The sequence below is a fragment of the Engraulis encrasicolus genome, chromosome 6 (assembly GCF_034702125.1).
Source record: "Engraulis encrasicolus isolate BLACKSEA-1 chromosome 6, IST_EnEncr_1.0, whole genome shotgun sequence".
Lineage (NCBI taxonomy): Eukaryota > Metazoa > Chordata > Actinopteri > Clupeiformes > Engraulidae > Engraulis > Engraulis encrasicolus.
Window position 1 is genome coordinate 49,555,180 of NC_085862.1, and position 15,901 is coordinate 49,571,080.

Here is a 15,901-nt window from a genome sequence, read left to right on the forward strand (position 1 = left end):
CATGGAAATCAAAACACAATTTTCACCTTTCACCCATTTTACAGCGATACCTTTAGGCAGCTACAGTATTTGGAGTCAATGTTTTCCTATGCATGTCTATGGGTGATTTCTCTAAGTGTTGTGCCTCCTGTGAAAATGTCACCTGCTATGGCCACTGGTTTCTGACTGGAGATTTGTTTCCTTCACAGCAGTACAAGTGCTCATCAAATATAACCCGGATGGCACCTACAGCATGGAGGTTAGTGCTCTCACTGTTTCCTAGAGTTGCCTCACCTGAAATACTTTAGAGCCAGGATCTCTAGATGGATCAGCTCAAAATAAGCTGTTAGATTCCTATTTAAAGGGCCATGTCTTTGTTTTGTAAATACATGTACGATGCCTCCATTTGGAAGATTGTAACTAGTGATCATACCCAGGTACTGTATCCCCCTGATTGCTCGTTTTAGTGTGCTATGTTGAGGTACAGTCCTAGGAAAAAGTTACTTACTTATGCCACCCTCTCTTGAGTATGTTTACATCTTAAAGTCAATAAAATGACGTGTCAATGTTTGGGCGGAATTAGTTAAAGCAGACCCTGTTATTCCTTCTTGTGATTTCCGGGAAGATCAGACCATGTTTTATAACCAATTTTGACTGAAATGTGAAAAATGTTAAAGGGTGTACAAACTTATTTCTATGACTGTACTTGATGTCCGTGCCTAGTCAAGATGTGGATCTGAAGATAGGAAGTGAATTGCACAGACTAGAACTTCATTCTGACCTTTCCTTCAGCATGGCCAGTGTAATCAAATTCTGTGATGATGGCACACAGTGAAATCATATAATGGCAAGTGTAATATAATATGAAGAGTGGCTGTAATTTGAAGTGCTGAGCTAGTTTGCAATAAGACCAGGTTTCCGTTGCCAAGGGAGCTGGTTGAAGTCCCTCTGCTACTGTGTAAATGTATTTTATAAAAAATGCTTGGATCAGAAATTTTATATGAAAGAATATGCTGTGTGGAGAGGGATTCAGTCTCTTGTTTTAATGTTATTTAAAAGAACACTCTTAAGTCTAAGTTGTAAATGTGATGTAGGAACAGGAAGGAGATTTCTGAGTGAGGTGTGATTGAGGATTGTACAAGTAGCTGTTAATACCTGCTGGGCATTGCTGCCTGTCGCACCTCCTCCGAAGCCCATGGGTCAGCGAGAGAAAATAAGACTTGTGACATAAACATCTTTATTGTATCAATTACTAGACAAACATAGGGAATACACATTCATAATGCATGAACAGGAGGTGCCTTCCACAACCACCTTCGCAGGTAGCTGTAGCCTTACGCCAGAAGCAGATGTCTTCAGATGGTGTCCTGCTTTCTCTGCGGTGTTTCGGCCCTGAACCACAACACCGCCAACTCCAGCTGGTGGGCCGACAGTGAGTGGCCAGTCTCACTGCCCATCTGCTCCTGTACAGCTTACACCAACAATACATACGTTCCATAAATTTGATAAGTATAAAATAAATAACGGGAAAAATAAAAGCAGTTGAGCTGTTGGTGTTCGTTGGCTGCTGGCTTTAACCCCTTCCTAGCAGCTGTGCTCGGGTGCGTTGGTTGCTGGGGCGGCAACAGTGCTGAGTGAAAGGTGCAGAATGAGCTGAATGCTTGCTGACGAGTTGTTTGTGAGGCAGTTGAGCTGTTTGGTGTTCGTTGGCTGTTGGCTTTAACCCCTTCCAAGCAGCTATGCTCGGGTGCGTTGGTTGCTGGGGCGGCAACAGTGTTGAATGAAGTGCTGAATGCGCAAGGTGGTTGGGAGATAGGCTTGCTGTTCCCTGCAGCTGCTGTCTGGGGGTTAGGTGTTCTTCCCCCAGATTCTGTCCTTCCTCCGCAGCCAGAGCCAAAAGCTCCCTTTCTCCGCCTCCTCTGCCAGTTCCTTTGTTGCCTTCTTAAGCCTCCTTCCGGTGACTCCCACGTCCTTTAGGAGGCGTATAGTCGACAACCCCATAAAGCCTCTGCATCCAACCTCCACTTGGTAGATGGTAGTCTTCCAACCCACCTCTCGGCACTCAGCAGCCAGCTCAGAGTACTTGGCCTTTTTCCGCTCAAAGGCAGCCTCAATCCCTTCCTCCATTGGCACAGTGAGCTCAATGAGGGCCACCGCTCTTGCCTTTGTGGACCACGCCACTATGTCTGGGCGGAGAGATGTGGTGGTAATCTCTTTGGGAAACAGAAGCTTCCTGTCCAAGTCGACCTTCATGCTCCAATCCTGTCCGGGACTGAAGGGCCTTGATGTTTCTCTTTGCCTGATGCTTCTGATCCCTCCTTCTGCGACAAAGGTGGTGGGGTCCTCTGTCGGCGATGGTATTCTGCTATCCTGTCTGCACTCCTCCTGTACTTCGGCTAGCTTTCTCAAGACTTGGTCGTGGCGCCATCTGTAACGGCCTTGTGATGGCGCGATTTTGCACCATGACAAGATATGCTGGAGGCTTGCATTGGGAGCATTGCAGAGTGCGCAACATTCCTCATTTCCAAACCACTGGTGGAGGTTCCGAGGACAGGGGAGCGTGTCATAGGTTCATCGTATAAGGAAGCTGAGTCTTGCCTGTGGGATTTCCCACACATCTGACCAACTGATGTTCCTGTTTGAGATTCTGTTGACATGTGTGTATGATTGACTGTGTGTATTCTGTACCAGTACTGATCTGTTCCACGCCACAAGGGGGTGTTACCTATTTGATATGAGATGTGTATGATTGGTGACGTCACACCCCCTATATAAATGTATGTTCTGGAATCGATCATTCTCTTGAGTGCCCTGGAGTCATGGACCAACCGCTCCTGAGCAGTGTGTTTTATCATACTTAAAATAAATATGCCTTGAGGCTGACGTGAGTTATTCGTCTTCGACTCTTTCTGAAACCTGCACATTGGACTTCTCCTGGTGATTGTAGCGCTCCTGCTAACAGGTTATGGGCCCAGTATCGAAGACAATGTGCAGTAACGGAAAGTGGCGAACGTTAGCTAGTCAGCTAAAAGTGTGGTAGCTAGTTAGCGCGCTAAAACCGGGAACGCTAACGGAAAGCTGAGGAGAATGGCGCATCAAAAGACAAAGTGGCCGGTGTTTGACGGTAGGGCTGAAGAATACGAGCTCTGGGAAGAACGGATGCTGTGCTGTATGCACCGTGTCGGGTTAAAAGAGACTATTCTTGAGGAGCCTGGTGAACCGCTGACGGCTGAGGAACGAGCCAAGGATGCTGAGCTGAACGCTGATGCTTACTGCTCGTTGGCGCCATTGCTCGACAATGTGAGTTTGGGACTAATTTTCCGGGACTGTAAAAATAATGGACGCGAGAGTCTGAAGGTGCTGAGAGAGCACTACATTGGCAAAGGTAGGCCAAGAATTGTTTCACTGTACATTACGCTAACCTCGCTGAAGAAAGCTGAAACAGAGACTGTGACAGAGTACATTATCCGGGCAGAGCAGATCTTCACAGCGCTCAGAGGTGCAGGCGAGGCACCGAGTGAGGGGCTGATGATGGCAATGATTATGCGGGGACTACCAGAAATGTACAAACCTTTTTCGCTGATGGTAACCCACGGCGTAGCGGAGATGAAGCTAGCAGAGTTCAAGGCTAAGCTACGAAACTTCGAGGCTTCGGAGGATGCTGAGCCAGTAGCCGAGTTGGCGGGAGAAAGGGTTCTGAAGGCTCGCGCAGCCCTGAGGAAAAAGAACGTCGGCGGATCTTCGACAGAGATGGCGTGTTGGCGGTGCGGAGAGAAGGGACATCGGAAAGACGACTGCGCAAGAAAAGTTTGGTGCGGTTCCTGTAAAAGCACCAGCCACAGCGACAAAGCCTGCAGGAAGACCGAGCGCACACAGAGGTCCAGGTGTGCTCGCGCTGAAGACCACGGCGGTGGCGACAGCAGAGGCAACGGCAGCGGCGGTGGTAGCAGCAGTAGCAGAGGCAACGGTAGCGGCGGTGGTAGCAGCAGTAGCAGAGGCAACGGTAGCAGCGGCAGCGGTGGTGGCAACAGCAGAGGCAACGGCAGCGGTGGTGGCAGCAACAGCAGAAGCGGCGGTGATGGCGGCGGCGGCAGTGGTGACAGTAGCAGAGGCGGCGGTGGTAGCAGTGGCGGTCGGGCAGCGAGTGGTGGTCGGATCGAGGCGCGGGGACCCGCGAAAGACGACTTCACATTCCGGGTGGACACCTGCAAGCCAGCGCAGCAGCGGCAGATCGAGAGAGGGCTGATCGTCGACACAGGCGCGACATCCCACATGCTGAACGACAGGAGCCGGTTCAAGTCCTTCGACAGCTCGTTCAAGCCGGAGAGCCACAGCATGGAGCTGGCCGACGGGAGGCGGACATTCGGGTTGGCGGAAGGCAGAGGAGACGCACAGGTGTGTCTCACTGACAGCGACGGACGAATATGCACAGTGACTCTGAAGAGCGCCCTGTACATCCCTTCGTTCCCACAGGAACTCTTCTCCGTGAAGTGTGCCACTGCACACGGTGCCAAGGTACTTTTCGAAGAAGGTAACAATGTTCTTGTGGCGCCTAATGGTGCAAGGTTTAACATTGATGTGTGTGACAGAATGTATTACTTGCCGACCGAATGTGATGAAAGTGATGTGTGCAATGTTAGCCATGATATCCAAACCTGGCATGAGATAATGGGGCATTGTAATTACGATGACATACTGAAACTGCAAGATGTTACAGTAGGCATGCACATTAAAGGTGCAAAGCGTAAGCCTGACAAGGAATGTCATGTATGCATAGAGGGGAAGTTTACTCAGTCGAGAAACAGAAATGCAACTGAAAAGGTGAAAACACCACTTGAGCTGGTGAATACTGATCTAGCTGGTCCAGTGACCAATGGTTCCATTGATGGGTACAAGTACATGCAATCATTCACTGATGTGTGCACAGGAGTAGTTTTCACATACTTTCTGAAAGCGAAGAGTGATGCCGTACAGGCTACTGAAAAATTCCTGGCAGATGTAGCGCCTTATGGCGATGTGAAATGCATCCGGTCAGACAACGGGACCGAGTACACAAGCAGAGAGTTTAAGACACTCCTGCGAAAGAACAAAATCAGACACGAGACGTCCTGTCCTTACTCCCCACACCAGAACGGCATAGCTGAGAGGGAAGGGCGTACTCTCTTTGAAATGGCAAGGTGTAAACTGATCGACAGCAACTTACCTAAGAGTTTATGGCATTATGCCGTTCAGGAAGCTGCATACACCAGAAACAGATGCTTTAACAAGCACATTGGCACAACACCGTACACAGCACTGACAGGGAAGAAGTGTGATCTAGCCCAGATGCACAAATTCGGGTCAGAGTGTTATGCGTACAAACAAGACAAGGGTAAACTAGATCCCAGGTGTGAGAAGGGGCTCTTTGTAGGGCACGACAAGGGCAGCCCAGCCTATCTAGTTTACTACCCCACCAAGGGAAAAGTGCAGAAGCACAGACTGGTTAAGTTTATTACTAAAACCACATGTGACAATGAGACTCAGACGCAGGACTTAGAATTTCACCCTATTGTACATACTAACAAGACAGACGCACCACAGCCCAGTGCTCAGAGCACAGACACCCAGACTGACAGTCCACAATCCCCAGAGGATGATGGTGAGGAGCACCACATGGTGACACCACAGGCCCCAAGCAGTGGGAGGTACCCCACTAGAGAGCGTAAGCCCCCGAGTTACCTCAGTGCTTACTCTACTCAGGAAGACAGTGATGGTGATGATGATAGTACACTCACCAGTGTCGACTATTGTTACCGAGCAGTGTGTGGTGTGCCACTGACCTTTAAGCAGGCTATGGCATCACCACAAGCAGGTAAATGGAAGAGGGCAATGGACGAGGAAATGCAGTCACTAGAGGAGAACCAGACCTTTACCCTGACCAAATTGCCAGAGGGCAGAAAGACAGTGGGAGGTAGGTGGGTGTACTCAATTAAAGAGGGTGGTGACGGACGTGAGCAGTACAAGGCCAGATTTGTGGCGAAGGGGTATAGCCAGAGAGAGGGGATCGACTATGGTGAGACATTCTCCCCCACGGCAAACATGACGAGTGTGCGTGTACTCATGCAAAAGGCAGCACAAGAGAACTTAGTTCTACACCAAATGGACGTAAAGACAGCATACTTACACGCACCCATTGACCGAGACATTTACATGGAGCAACCTGACGGTTATGAAAAAGTTGGAAACAATCTAGTGTGTAAACTGCAGAAATCAATTTATGGTTTAAAACAGTCAGGACGCAACTGGAATGAGATGCTGCACCAATGTTTGATTAATGATGACTTTAAACAGAATCCAGCAGACCATTGTGTATACACAAAAGAGTCAGAGCAGACAGGGAAGGTTATAATTGTCATTTGGGTGGATGATCTTATCATCGCAGCAAGCAACACGATAAGCCTAGAGCAGGTTAAAGCAATGCTTTCGAGCAGGTTTAAAATGAAAGACCTGGGCAAGTTGAAACACTTTCTAGGCATAGACTTCAGTCAAACTGATGAATGTGTATGGGAAGATGACACTTGTTTATTGTCCTACAGATGAAATGGTAGCAGATGCTATGACCAAACCCGTCTCAAAGGTGAAATTACAGAAATTTACAGGAGTCATGTTTGATAGTAGTGTCTGACATGTTGTATATACGTTAAGTACTGTGTGTACTATGTGAAATGTTTTTGATTTAATTCTGTGTATATTCTGATTGTTAAAAGCTGTACAGGATACGAGTCACTCATAAGTGGGAGTGTTGACATGTGTGTATGATTGACTGTGTGTATTCTGTACCAGTACTGATCTGTTCCACGCCACAAGGGGGTGTTACCTATTTGATATGAGATGTGTATGATTGGTGACGTCACACCCCCTATATAAATGAATGTTCTGGAATCGATCATTCTCGAGTGAGTGCCCTTGAGTCATGGACCAACCGCTCCTGAGCAGTGTGTTTATCATACTTAAAATAAATATGCCTTGAGGCTGACGTGAGTTTTTCGTCTTCGACTCTTTCTGAAACCTGCACATTGGACTTCTCCTGGTGATTGTAGCGCTCCTGCTAACAGATTCCCTCCCAGGTTGTCCAGCTTCCCTTGCTGTCCCTGAGACACAGCCTTGATCTTGTAGCGGTCTTCTTCCATTCTCGTCACCTCCGCCACCACCATCTCCTTCCTTTCCTTGCGGTGGGGCTTGGTTCAGAATCTTGGTGCATCTCCCCATCCTAGGCCTGCTCTACCTACCTGCACTCTGCCCATGATTTCCTTGTGCTGCAGCTGGCTTACAGCTTGGTCGACCTCAGTCTGGGCGTTCCACTTGCAGCCAGTCAAGACCCTGGCGTTAGCCTTCCTGACTGACTCGTCTGTGGACTCCCGAAGCTCAAGGACCAACCTGGCCTTCTCTTGCATGTAGCCCAACTCTAGTGACTTCAGTGGTAGTTGCAGCAAATTTCTTTCGAAGAGGCCAGCTTCAGATAGGCAACGTGGCAACCCCAACCACTTTCGTATGAATGAGTTGGCTTTCCCATCCATTTTAGTCACGGTTGATGAGGGGATCTCGCTGGTAGAGTGTAAACTGGTAGCACCAAACCTTGTACTTCCCAGGGAGTTGGCTTTGGTCGATCCTTGCCAGGCCGTCACATAGCTGTTTCATGACGGTCTTCCCCATCTGTTTATCAGATAGTTCCGCTGTGCACTGCCTCCCCAGGCTTCTGATGGGTTGCTTGGCAAGAAGTGGTATCTTTTCCCCTAAATAATTAAGAAATACAAATTGATGAACACACATTTTGTCAATCAACACAGAAAAGGTGCGATTGTGCCCAGTAGTTCAGAGTGCACTATGCCGTGAGAGATCGAGTAAACATTTCAGATTCAACAGTCAGTCTCTGCAATTTGTGATCCGTTTTCTTTTTCCTAAAATACCTAACTTCCCAATCTGGAGTGAGTTTCTCGACAGTGTCGTTGCTAACTAAGTTAACAACTTAACAATACAATTGTAAATGCTAACTGGTTAGCAACAATGCTTTGGAGATGCTGGACATCCAAAAACTACTACAAAATAAGCAATGCTATTGTCAAAACAGTATACAATAACAACTTTAAAACCATGGTCACCATCTAACCCTCTGCATGCTCATATTCCTGTGTTGTTTTGTCTTGTCCCCATGGCAGACGGGAGGGGAGGTGTTTGTGGTGTCGGGGGAGCTTCAGCAGGAGGGGGACGCCACGTTCCTGCGCTGCTGCGTCAACGGCACCCTGGCTCGGCCCAAACTGGTCATCCTCAACAGCACCGTGCACCTCTTCTCCATGGTGCGGACCGGACCCCATACTACTGCACACACTTGAACATGCCCACATTTTGGGCCACATAACTTTCACATTAGTAACAGTTGTTGTTAATAATGTCAATGTTATTGTTGCTGTTACTGTCGCTGTGCTTATAAATGGTACTTTTCTTGTTATTGTCATTAAGTTACAAACTTGGTGCTCTCTCTCTCTCTCTCTCTCTCTCTCTCTCTCTCTCTCTCTCTCTCTCTCTCTCTCTCTCTCTCTCTCTCTCTCTGTGTTTCAGGAGGGCAGTGCTGAGGTCTCTGTGCCCATACCCAAGTACCTGGCGGGTATCAGTGTCTCAGCCTCTCAGGCTGGGGCAGTGGCACCCATGACGGGCACCATTGAGAAGGTACAGAGCAACATTGTAATAACATCTTGATGGTAATAGGTATAATAATAATAATGCATTTCTTTCATTTCCATTTTCGTTTCTCAACTGGAAGGTCACTCAGATCAGACGCGCAGGCAAGCAAAGCAAACAGAACAGTCAGATGTAGAGAAGCAAATAAGTGTAAAAAATGTTTACAAAAATTTAATAACACATGGTTAAGGTAAACATAAAGAAAATACATCTATTTTCTATCAGTCTGAGTCCCATCTATTGCGACTAATCTGTGTATCCAACTATGTGATCCCTTCCCACCTCTACCCAGGCCTGAACATCAAACAAAGGCAGCTGTGTGAGCGACAGTGTTAGTTTAGGGAGCGTGTTTGTTTTCCGGAATCATCCGCCGCCCCACCTTGCCAAAACTGCAGCAAACAAAAAGGTGTTTGACTGGGGCTGCGTTGAGTAAATGACACCAAGGGTTGCGGACTAGAGCCAGGCTCTCCGGCACTGCTCTCCTCTACCTCTCTTGGCCCAGAGGGTTGGCCCCGGCTCCCCCTCCCCCTGCTGTGCCCGTCCCAATCTTCATTTGGTCTGATGCAGGTCAAGGGTACTGGGCCGTGACAGCGGATGGTGCTTCCCGACAGATGGCCAAAGCTCAGTAATACAGACTAAAGGGAAAGCACTTCCCCGATGTCCCTTATCTACTTCCTCTCTCCTCATTCCCACCACACATAGAAACCTCATTTGGTGAACAGAGAGACAGCACTTCCCTCTTGTCCCTGAAGTACCTCCTCTCTCCTCATTGCCAACACACATAGAAACCTAATTTTCACCCGTCTGTGTGCCTGGTTTTGCTCCGACTTAAGATTCAAGATTCAAGTTTATTTGTAGAATTATCAACTGTACTCAAATAGGTGCTAGGATTTGTTTTTCTTGTCACCAACAAAGACAGTACAACCTGACAGGACAAAAGCCAAAGACGGACATAAAACACATGCAATGACGACACAAAGTGTATTGTTTCACAAGGATTACAGCCATGATCAAGTGCACAAATCTAAAGGCAAGGCAGTGAAGGTAACCATAACGTGGTGGAGCATGTTCAAGTGACCAATGAGTTGTTGGAAGGTGCCATCCCTGAAATGCGATGTATTGCATGGATACTACTGTAGTTTCTCCCAGACGGTAAGGGGGAGAATAAATGTTGTGTGGCAAAGAGCATTAGACTTGGCCTATGGAAAACATGCAATCTGAGTAATGCTCTTTGGTTGATGAGGCCATACATCAGTGGTTCTCAACCTTTTTTGAACAAACAATCATAAGGCCCAGGGGCCAGATGCTGCCCTCCAGATGCTTTCCTAAGGATTAATCGTTAATCTCAAGCCCTTTACAAAGGTGCTGCAGGTGTCTGAGATTTCAGATTTCGGTACTTGAGAACAAATTTTACAGATTTTTTGCTCGCCATGCTCCTGATATGCTGTACGTTGTCCTCCACTTTGAGAAGATTGACAAGCGATGTGATTTGAATATGATTTGCGATATACTGGTCCAGCCCACTTGAGATCAAAAGGACTGTATGTGGCCCCTGAATCGAAATGAGTTTGACACCCCTGATCTGTGATCTAACAGTTGCAGCTTTTTGTACATCAGCAGTGGAACATGCTGCCTTTGTAAGCTGTTGTTTGCTTAAATTGACGGGTGTGTGTGTGGTTTTTTTTTGTTTTTTTTCCTGGTCAGGTACTGGTGAAAGCAGGTGATGCCGTGAAGAAGGGAGACGCCTTGATGGTCATGCTTGCCATGAAGATGGAGGTACAGTACAAGTATACTATAACTTTACTCCGTGAAACACGGACTTCATTCCTCATCAAAACAGTCTTTTGGCATTGATACATCTGCTTAAACATTGAGGAAGTCGATAAATAAGCAGTAAAAAAAAATTATAATAATATTTTTTTTATTGCTCAATTACCTGATCTCAACTCACACACTCAGACACACACACACACACACACTCACACACACTCTCACACACACCGCACCACAAGTCACAGTTGTACCAAAAGCTTACTGAAAAACAATCCAGCATTTTTCATGAGCAAGTAATAGACATTGGTGATCCTTCTGAAATATGACATGCATTGCGTGCAACAAAACAACCAAGGGCAGATTTGTTTCTGGGAGCCAGTGACTTGAAGCCGGAATATGGCTGTGACTTGCTGCCAGGCCATTGCAGCTAAATCACCTACTTTGCCACTGTTGGAAATGTGCAGTGTGACGCAGCCAAATGGCCTCATCGATTTCCCCATCTGTCCCCAAAAACACAAGCAGACAAGTTGCCCATTAAAGCTCTGGCTTGCGGGAAAGAATGTGTTTCTTTGCTAGCATCAGCAGTGGTGGTCTGGCTGTATTGTTTTATGCACCATCCATTGTTCCAGTAGTATTACACAAATACCATTTTTTAGGACAGGATGACCTCACATTGGTCTGATCACCTTGCCTTGATGGATTTTTTTTCTTAAACATTTGAAGCATTTGTTACCAGGGTTGACATAGTCTTAAGTCTCTGAAAATCCAGATTTGAGGGTCATATGATTTTTTTTAAATTTACATTTCACAAAACATCATGTATCTTCTATTGGTCATGTTTGAACTTACTTCAAAATTAGGTCCTAAGAAATGGTCCACAAGACACTGCAAGTGGTCCCTGAACCTCACATTAGAAGCAAATGTGTTTGTTTTATTGACTGTGTTGAGGTTTCAATTATTTGTTCATAAAGTGAAAGAAACTGCACACTCTTCTTGTCGAAACCAGTGAATTTATTGAAACACAACTTTTCAGCCTATGGTTCTTTTTCAAGTTTTGAAAAGCTTCTCTAGATTTTCATCTGTACAGTACCGAAAAAAACTAGAAAACTAATAAAGTGCCCCTCACTGTGTGTCCATCACAGCACACCATCCGTGCTCCAAAGGCAGGCGTCATCAAGAAGGTGTTCTTCACAGAGGGCTCTCAGGCCAACAGGCACGCTCCCTTGGTGGAACTGGAGGAGGAGGAGAAGAAGGAGGAGGCTGAAGCCAGCGCTTGAGGACCTCCACACTCCACTCTGAGCACAAGTGACACCCAGGGCTGTACTCTGCTGTAGCGCGGATGTCATAGGAGATGGTATAAGCTGGGAGGACATACACTAGGCATATAGGAGATGTGAATAGATGTAGTTACTGTTATGTAAAGAGTCAGAGCCAGTCAGTCAGCACTACTATGTACTACAGATTTGCAGTTTTTGGATCACACTGTACAGTTTTTTTGGCCTTGACGATTCTAAACTGCTGCCTTTTCTTCTCAATTTGGGGAAATGACACAAAGGAACTGTAAAGTTTTTATTAAAATGTTTTGTTTTTCTAATCGTAGCTACTCTTTTTCAAAAAAAGAATGCGGTGTGGTGTATCTCTCTCTCTCTCTCTCTCTCTCTCTCTCTCTCTCTCTCTCTCTCTCTCTCTCTCTCTCTCTCTGCTTTGATTTTGTGTGCGTGAGTGTTTGTAGTGTAGTGTAGTGTCATTTCTATAACCTGGGGCTTTTATTTTCTTCCCTCTCATCTTGTTGATGGTTCTGTTTTGTTTGCCTTTTACTCCTCTATCTTTCCAGTCCTGTGCCTTTGTGAAGTGTGTGTGTGTGCAGGGCAGCTGACGTGGGGGACAAAGGGGTCAGTTATCCCGGATCCAGGGAGAGAGGGGGCCCAGAATTGGGTCCTCATTACCTTGTATCTATTGGGCTGGGGGCCCTTGCAGATGACTTTGTCCTCGGCCCAGTCATAAGCTATCAGCGGCAGTGTGTGTGTGTGTGTGTGTGTGTGTGTGCGTGCGTGCGCGCGCGCGCGCGTGCGTGCGTGCGTGCGCGCGTGTGTGTGCGTGCGCACGCGCGCGTGTTTGTGGCTAACTGCCTGAATGCTCTTTTCTGGCCCATATATTATGAGCGGTGTTGGCTGGTGAGGTGTTTGTTTAATCCTCTGAAATATTTCCAACAGAGCGCAAACGGCTTCCCTCTCCTCTCCTCTCCTCTCCCTTTCTACTCTTCTGGTTGAACGGATAAGGCTGTCCTGTCTATTACAAGTCTGTTTTTTTCTTCTTCAAAAGATCAAATTCTGGCCCCTTCGTCCTGTAAGCCCAGAGGGGTAATGTGGCGTGCTGCTGAATGTGCCATTAAGCGTGATCAAAAGCTCCGTCATGTGAACACTAGCAGGCCGCCTAACCTGCAAGGTTTTTGTAGGTCAGATTACATTCTGGGCAAATGTTTGATGGGGATGATGATCAAATACAGTGCCCTCCATAATTATTGGCACCCCTGGTTGAGATGTGTTTTTTTAGCTTCCAAATATTTTATTTTTTTTCTAAATAATATGGGACCTTAATGGAAAAAAAGGGAAAAATCCAACCTTCAATACAAGTGCATTTATTCAGTGGGGAAAAAATCCCACATAAAGAAATAATTATTTGACATCAAATAATGTGTGTCACAATTATTAGCACCCCTGGTGTAAATATTTTGTACAACCCCCTTTTGCCAACAAAACAGCACCTAATCTTCTCCTATAATGTTTCACAAGATGGGAAAAGACAGAAAGAGGGATCTTCAGCCATTCCTCTTTGCAGAATCTCTCTAAATCATCCAGAGACCTGGGTCCTCTCCTCTGTACTCTCCTCTTCAGCTCACCCCACAGGTTCTCAATGGGGTTGAGGTCAGGGGACTGAGATGGCCATGGGAGGAGCTTGATTTTGTGTCTGGTGAACCATTTCTGTGTAGATTTGGCCATATGTTTAGGGTCATTGTCTTGCTGAAAGACCCAGTGACGACCCAGCTTCAGCTTTCGGGCAGAGGGCAACAGATTTTGATTTAAAATGTCCTGGTATTTCAAAGCATTCATGATGCCATGCACCCTAACAAGGTTCCCAAGGCCTTTGGAAGCGAAACAGCCCCACAGCATCACTGACCCACCCCCATACTTCACAGTGGGTATGAGGTGCTTTTCAGCATGCGCATCTTTCATGGTACGCCAGACCCACTTAGAGTGTTTGTTGCCAAAAAGCTCAATCTTGGTCTCATCTGACCAAAGCACATGGTCCCAGTTGAAGCCCCAATACCGCTTGGCGAACTCCAGACGCTTGCGTTTATGATTGTGAGTGAGGAAAGGTTTTCTCCGTGCATGCCTCCCAAACAGCTTGTTGGCGTGTAGACAGCGCCTGATGGTTGATTTGGAGACTTTGTGACCCCAGGATGCTACCATTTGGTGTAATTCTGTAACAGTGAGCTTTGGAGATCTTTTGATTTATCTTACCATCCTCCTCACTGTGCGTGGTGGCAAAATAAACTTGGGTCCTCGTCCAGGCTTGTTTACCACTGTTCCAGTTGTTTTGAACTTCTTAATTATTCCTCTCACAGTGGATATGGGCAGCTGCAGTTGAGGGGCAATCTTCTTGTAGCCTCTGCCTGACCTGTGAAGGTCGACGCACATCTGCCTCACTTGTATGCTGTGTTCCTTTGTCTTTCCCATGTTTAAGAGTGGATAAGAGAAATGGCCTCTGTGTCACGTCATATGTATACCCCAGGGAAACAGGAAGTGATGAATTACTAATTAAATGTTCCTACATACTCTGGTAAACTTTGTAAACTACTGTAGAAATGACAGAAATGCTTCAATTATATTTATTTCCTGGGAATTGTTAAGGGTGCCAATAATTGTGGAACTGGTGATTTAATGAAAAATAATTATTTTTTAGTCAGGGATTTTTTTATTTTCTTACAATTCATTTGAGTTGAAGGCTACATTTTCCTACAATTTTCAGTGTGACAGTATTCTTCTGCAATAAACACTGAATTTATTTTAAGGCTTTTAACACATCTCAACCAGGGGTGCCAATAATTATGGAGGGCACTGTAGCTGCGGATTTAAAAGTTGGGACACTGAGCAGCTCAAACACTCCTGTCTGTATGTGTTTGTGTGCATTCTGTGCACTCCCTTCCTCCACTTGTGCTTGTGGCCTCTTGACCCCGCCTCCGTGGAGAAAACAATAAAGTGTCCTAGCTGTCAGCCTAGCCACAACAACTTTTGGGTACTGTTTTTCATTCACCATCCCAATTGCAAATCAGAAAATAACATTAGAATTTTGCTTTTGCAAGATATTGAATCAATTTTCTGTCGTCAGTGACATCATCATGAGGTCACAAGCAGGCAAGTGAGCAAGGGAGGACGGAAGTCTGCATATTGGAATGCACCCTTTGTGTTGTGGTGTGAGTGAGATGGGTGGTGCCTTGATGTTCAAGATAATGCAACACCATCTCGCCTTTCCTCTCCTCTCTCCCCCCCACCCCCCAAATCATGGCCACTGAAATAAACATGTTGTTTTCTATGCAGATCCTTGTATCATTGCCTCATTTGTCACTTTTCGTTTATTACTGAGAGAAAACAACCACTACAAGCAGGGAGGCATCACTTGAGGCTTTGGGTATTGCTCATATTATTAGTGTAGTCCAAGAACTTCCAGTGCATACCACGTAAGATTAATAACTTGGGGGTACTGTGGGGTATTGCACTAACACACCTTAACATGAAAGAGGTCTGGGTTTGAGTCAATTCCCCCCCCCCAATCTCTCTCTCTCAAATTAACACATGCCAGCACTGATTTACTTGCTATTTTCGGTTACTTTGCCCGACATGTGATCAGGGGTCTGGGATGTCTCCCATGATGTTACAGCCGAGCAGGCCACCAGTGCTGAAGACCCTGTTGTTCCCTAACTCACAGGAATGCAGTGACATACTAACCATACACATGGGATCTCCACTAACCTGGAAGTGTTCATTGGGTTGCAGATGTACTGTAGCTTTGCCCAGAGACTGGCCTGCCGCCACACATATTTATATCAATAGCACACAGGCTTAGCACCTGTATCATCACACTGTAGGACAAGACTATCACAACCACCTAATGTGGATAGCGTGACTGACTGAACTTGTGGCATTTCAGTCTGACTCAAATGTTTCCTCTCCACTCCACTGTTATTCAGGGTGATCTGTGTAAATTGCTCACCTAGTGACACAGGGCTCTTCCCCCAGGGCTTTGCTGATCCGTGTGGCTCCGTGAGAGTGTGGTCAGCTGTCTGTGTGCAGGCAGAGAAGGAATACAGGCAGGCAGTCCCCTCTGTGTCCTCTGGATGTCTGCCAGGCAGGCAAGCCTTACAGCTACGTGGCCT

General features: G+C 46.5%; 1 protein-coding gene across 1 annotated transcript in view; it reads left to right on the forward strand.

Annotated features, from left to right (window-relative positions):
* mccc1 (methylcrotonyl-CoA carboxylase subunit) overlaps window positions 1-12,061 on the forward strand; it is a 23,053-nt gene extending 10,992 nt beyond the window's left edge. The window contains exons 15-19 of the mRNA XM_063201847.1: window positions 189-238; window positions 8,175-8,312; window positions 8,575-8,682; window positions 10,399-10,470; window positions 11,610-12,061. Coding sequence (XP_063057917.1) covers window positions 189-238; window positions 8,175-8,312; window positions 8,575-8,682; window positions 10,399-10,470; window positions 11,610-11,744 — 503 coding nt within the window. The 3' untranslated portion in view covers window positions 11,745-12,061. The remainder of the gene's footprint in view (window positions 1-188; window positions 239-8,174; window positions 8,313-8,574; window positions 8,683-10,398; window positions 10,471-11,609) is intronic.
* The last annotated feature ends 3,840 nt before the right edge of the window (window positions 12,062-15,901 follow it).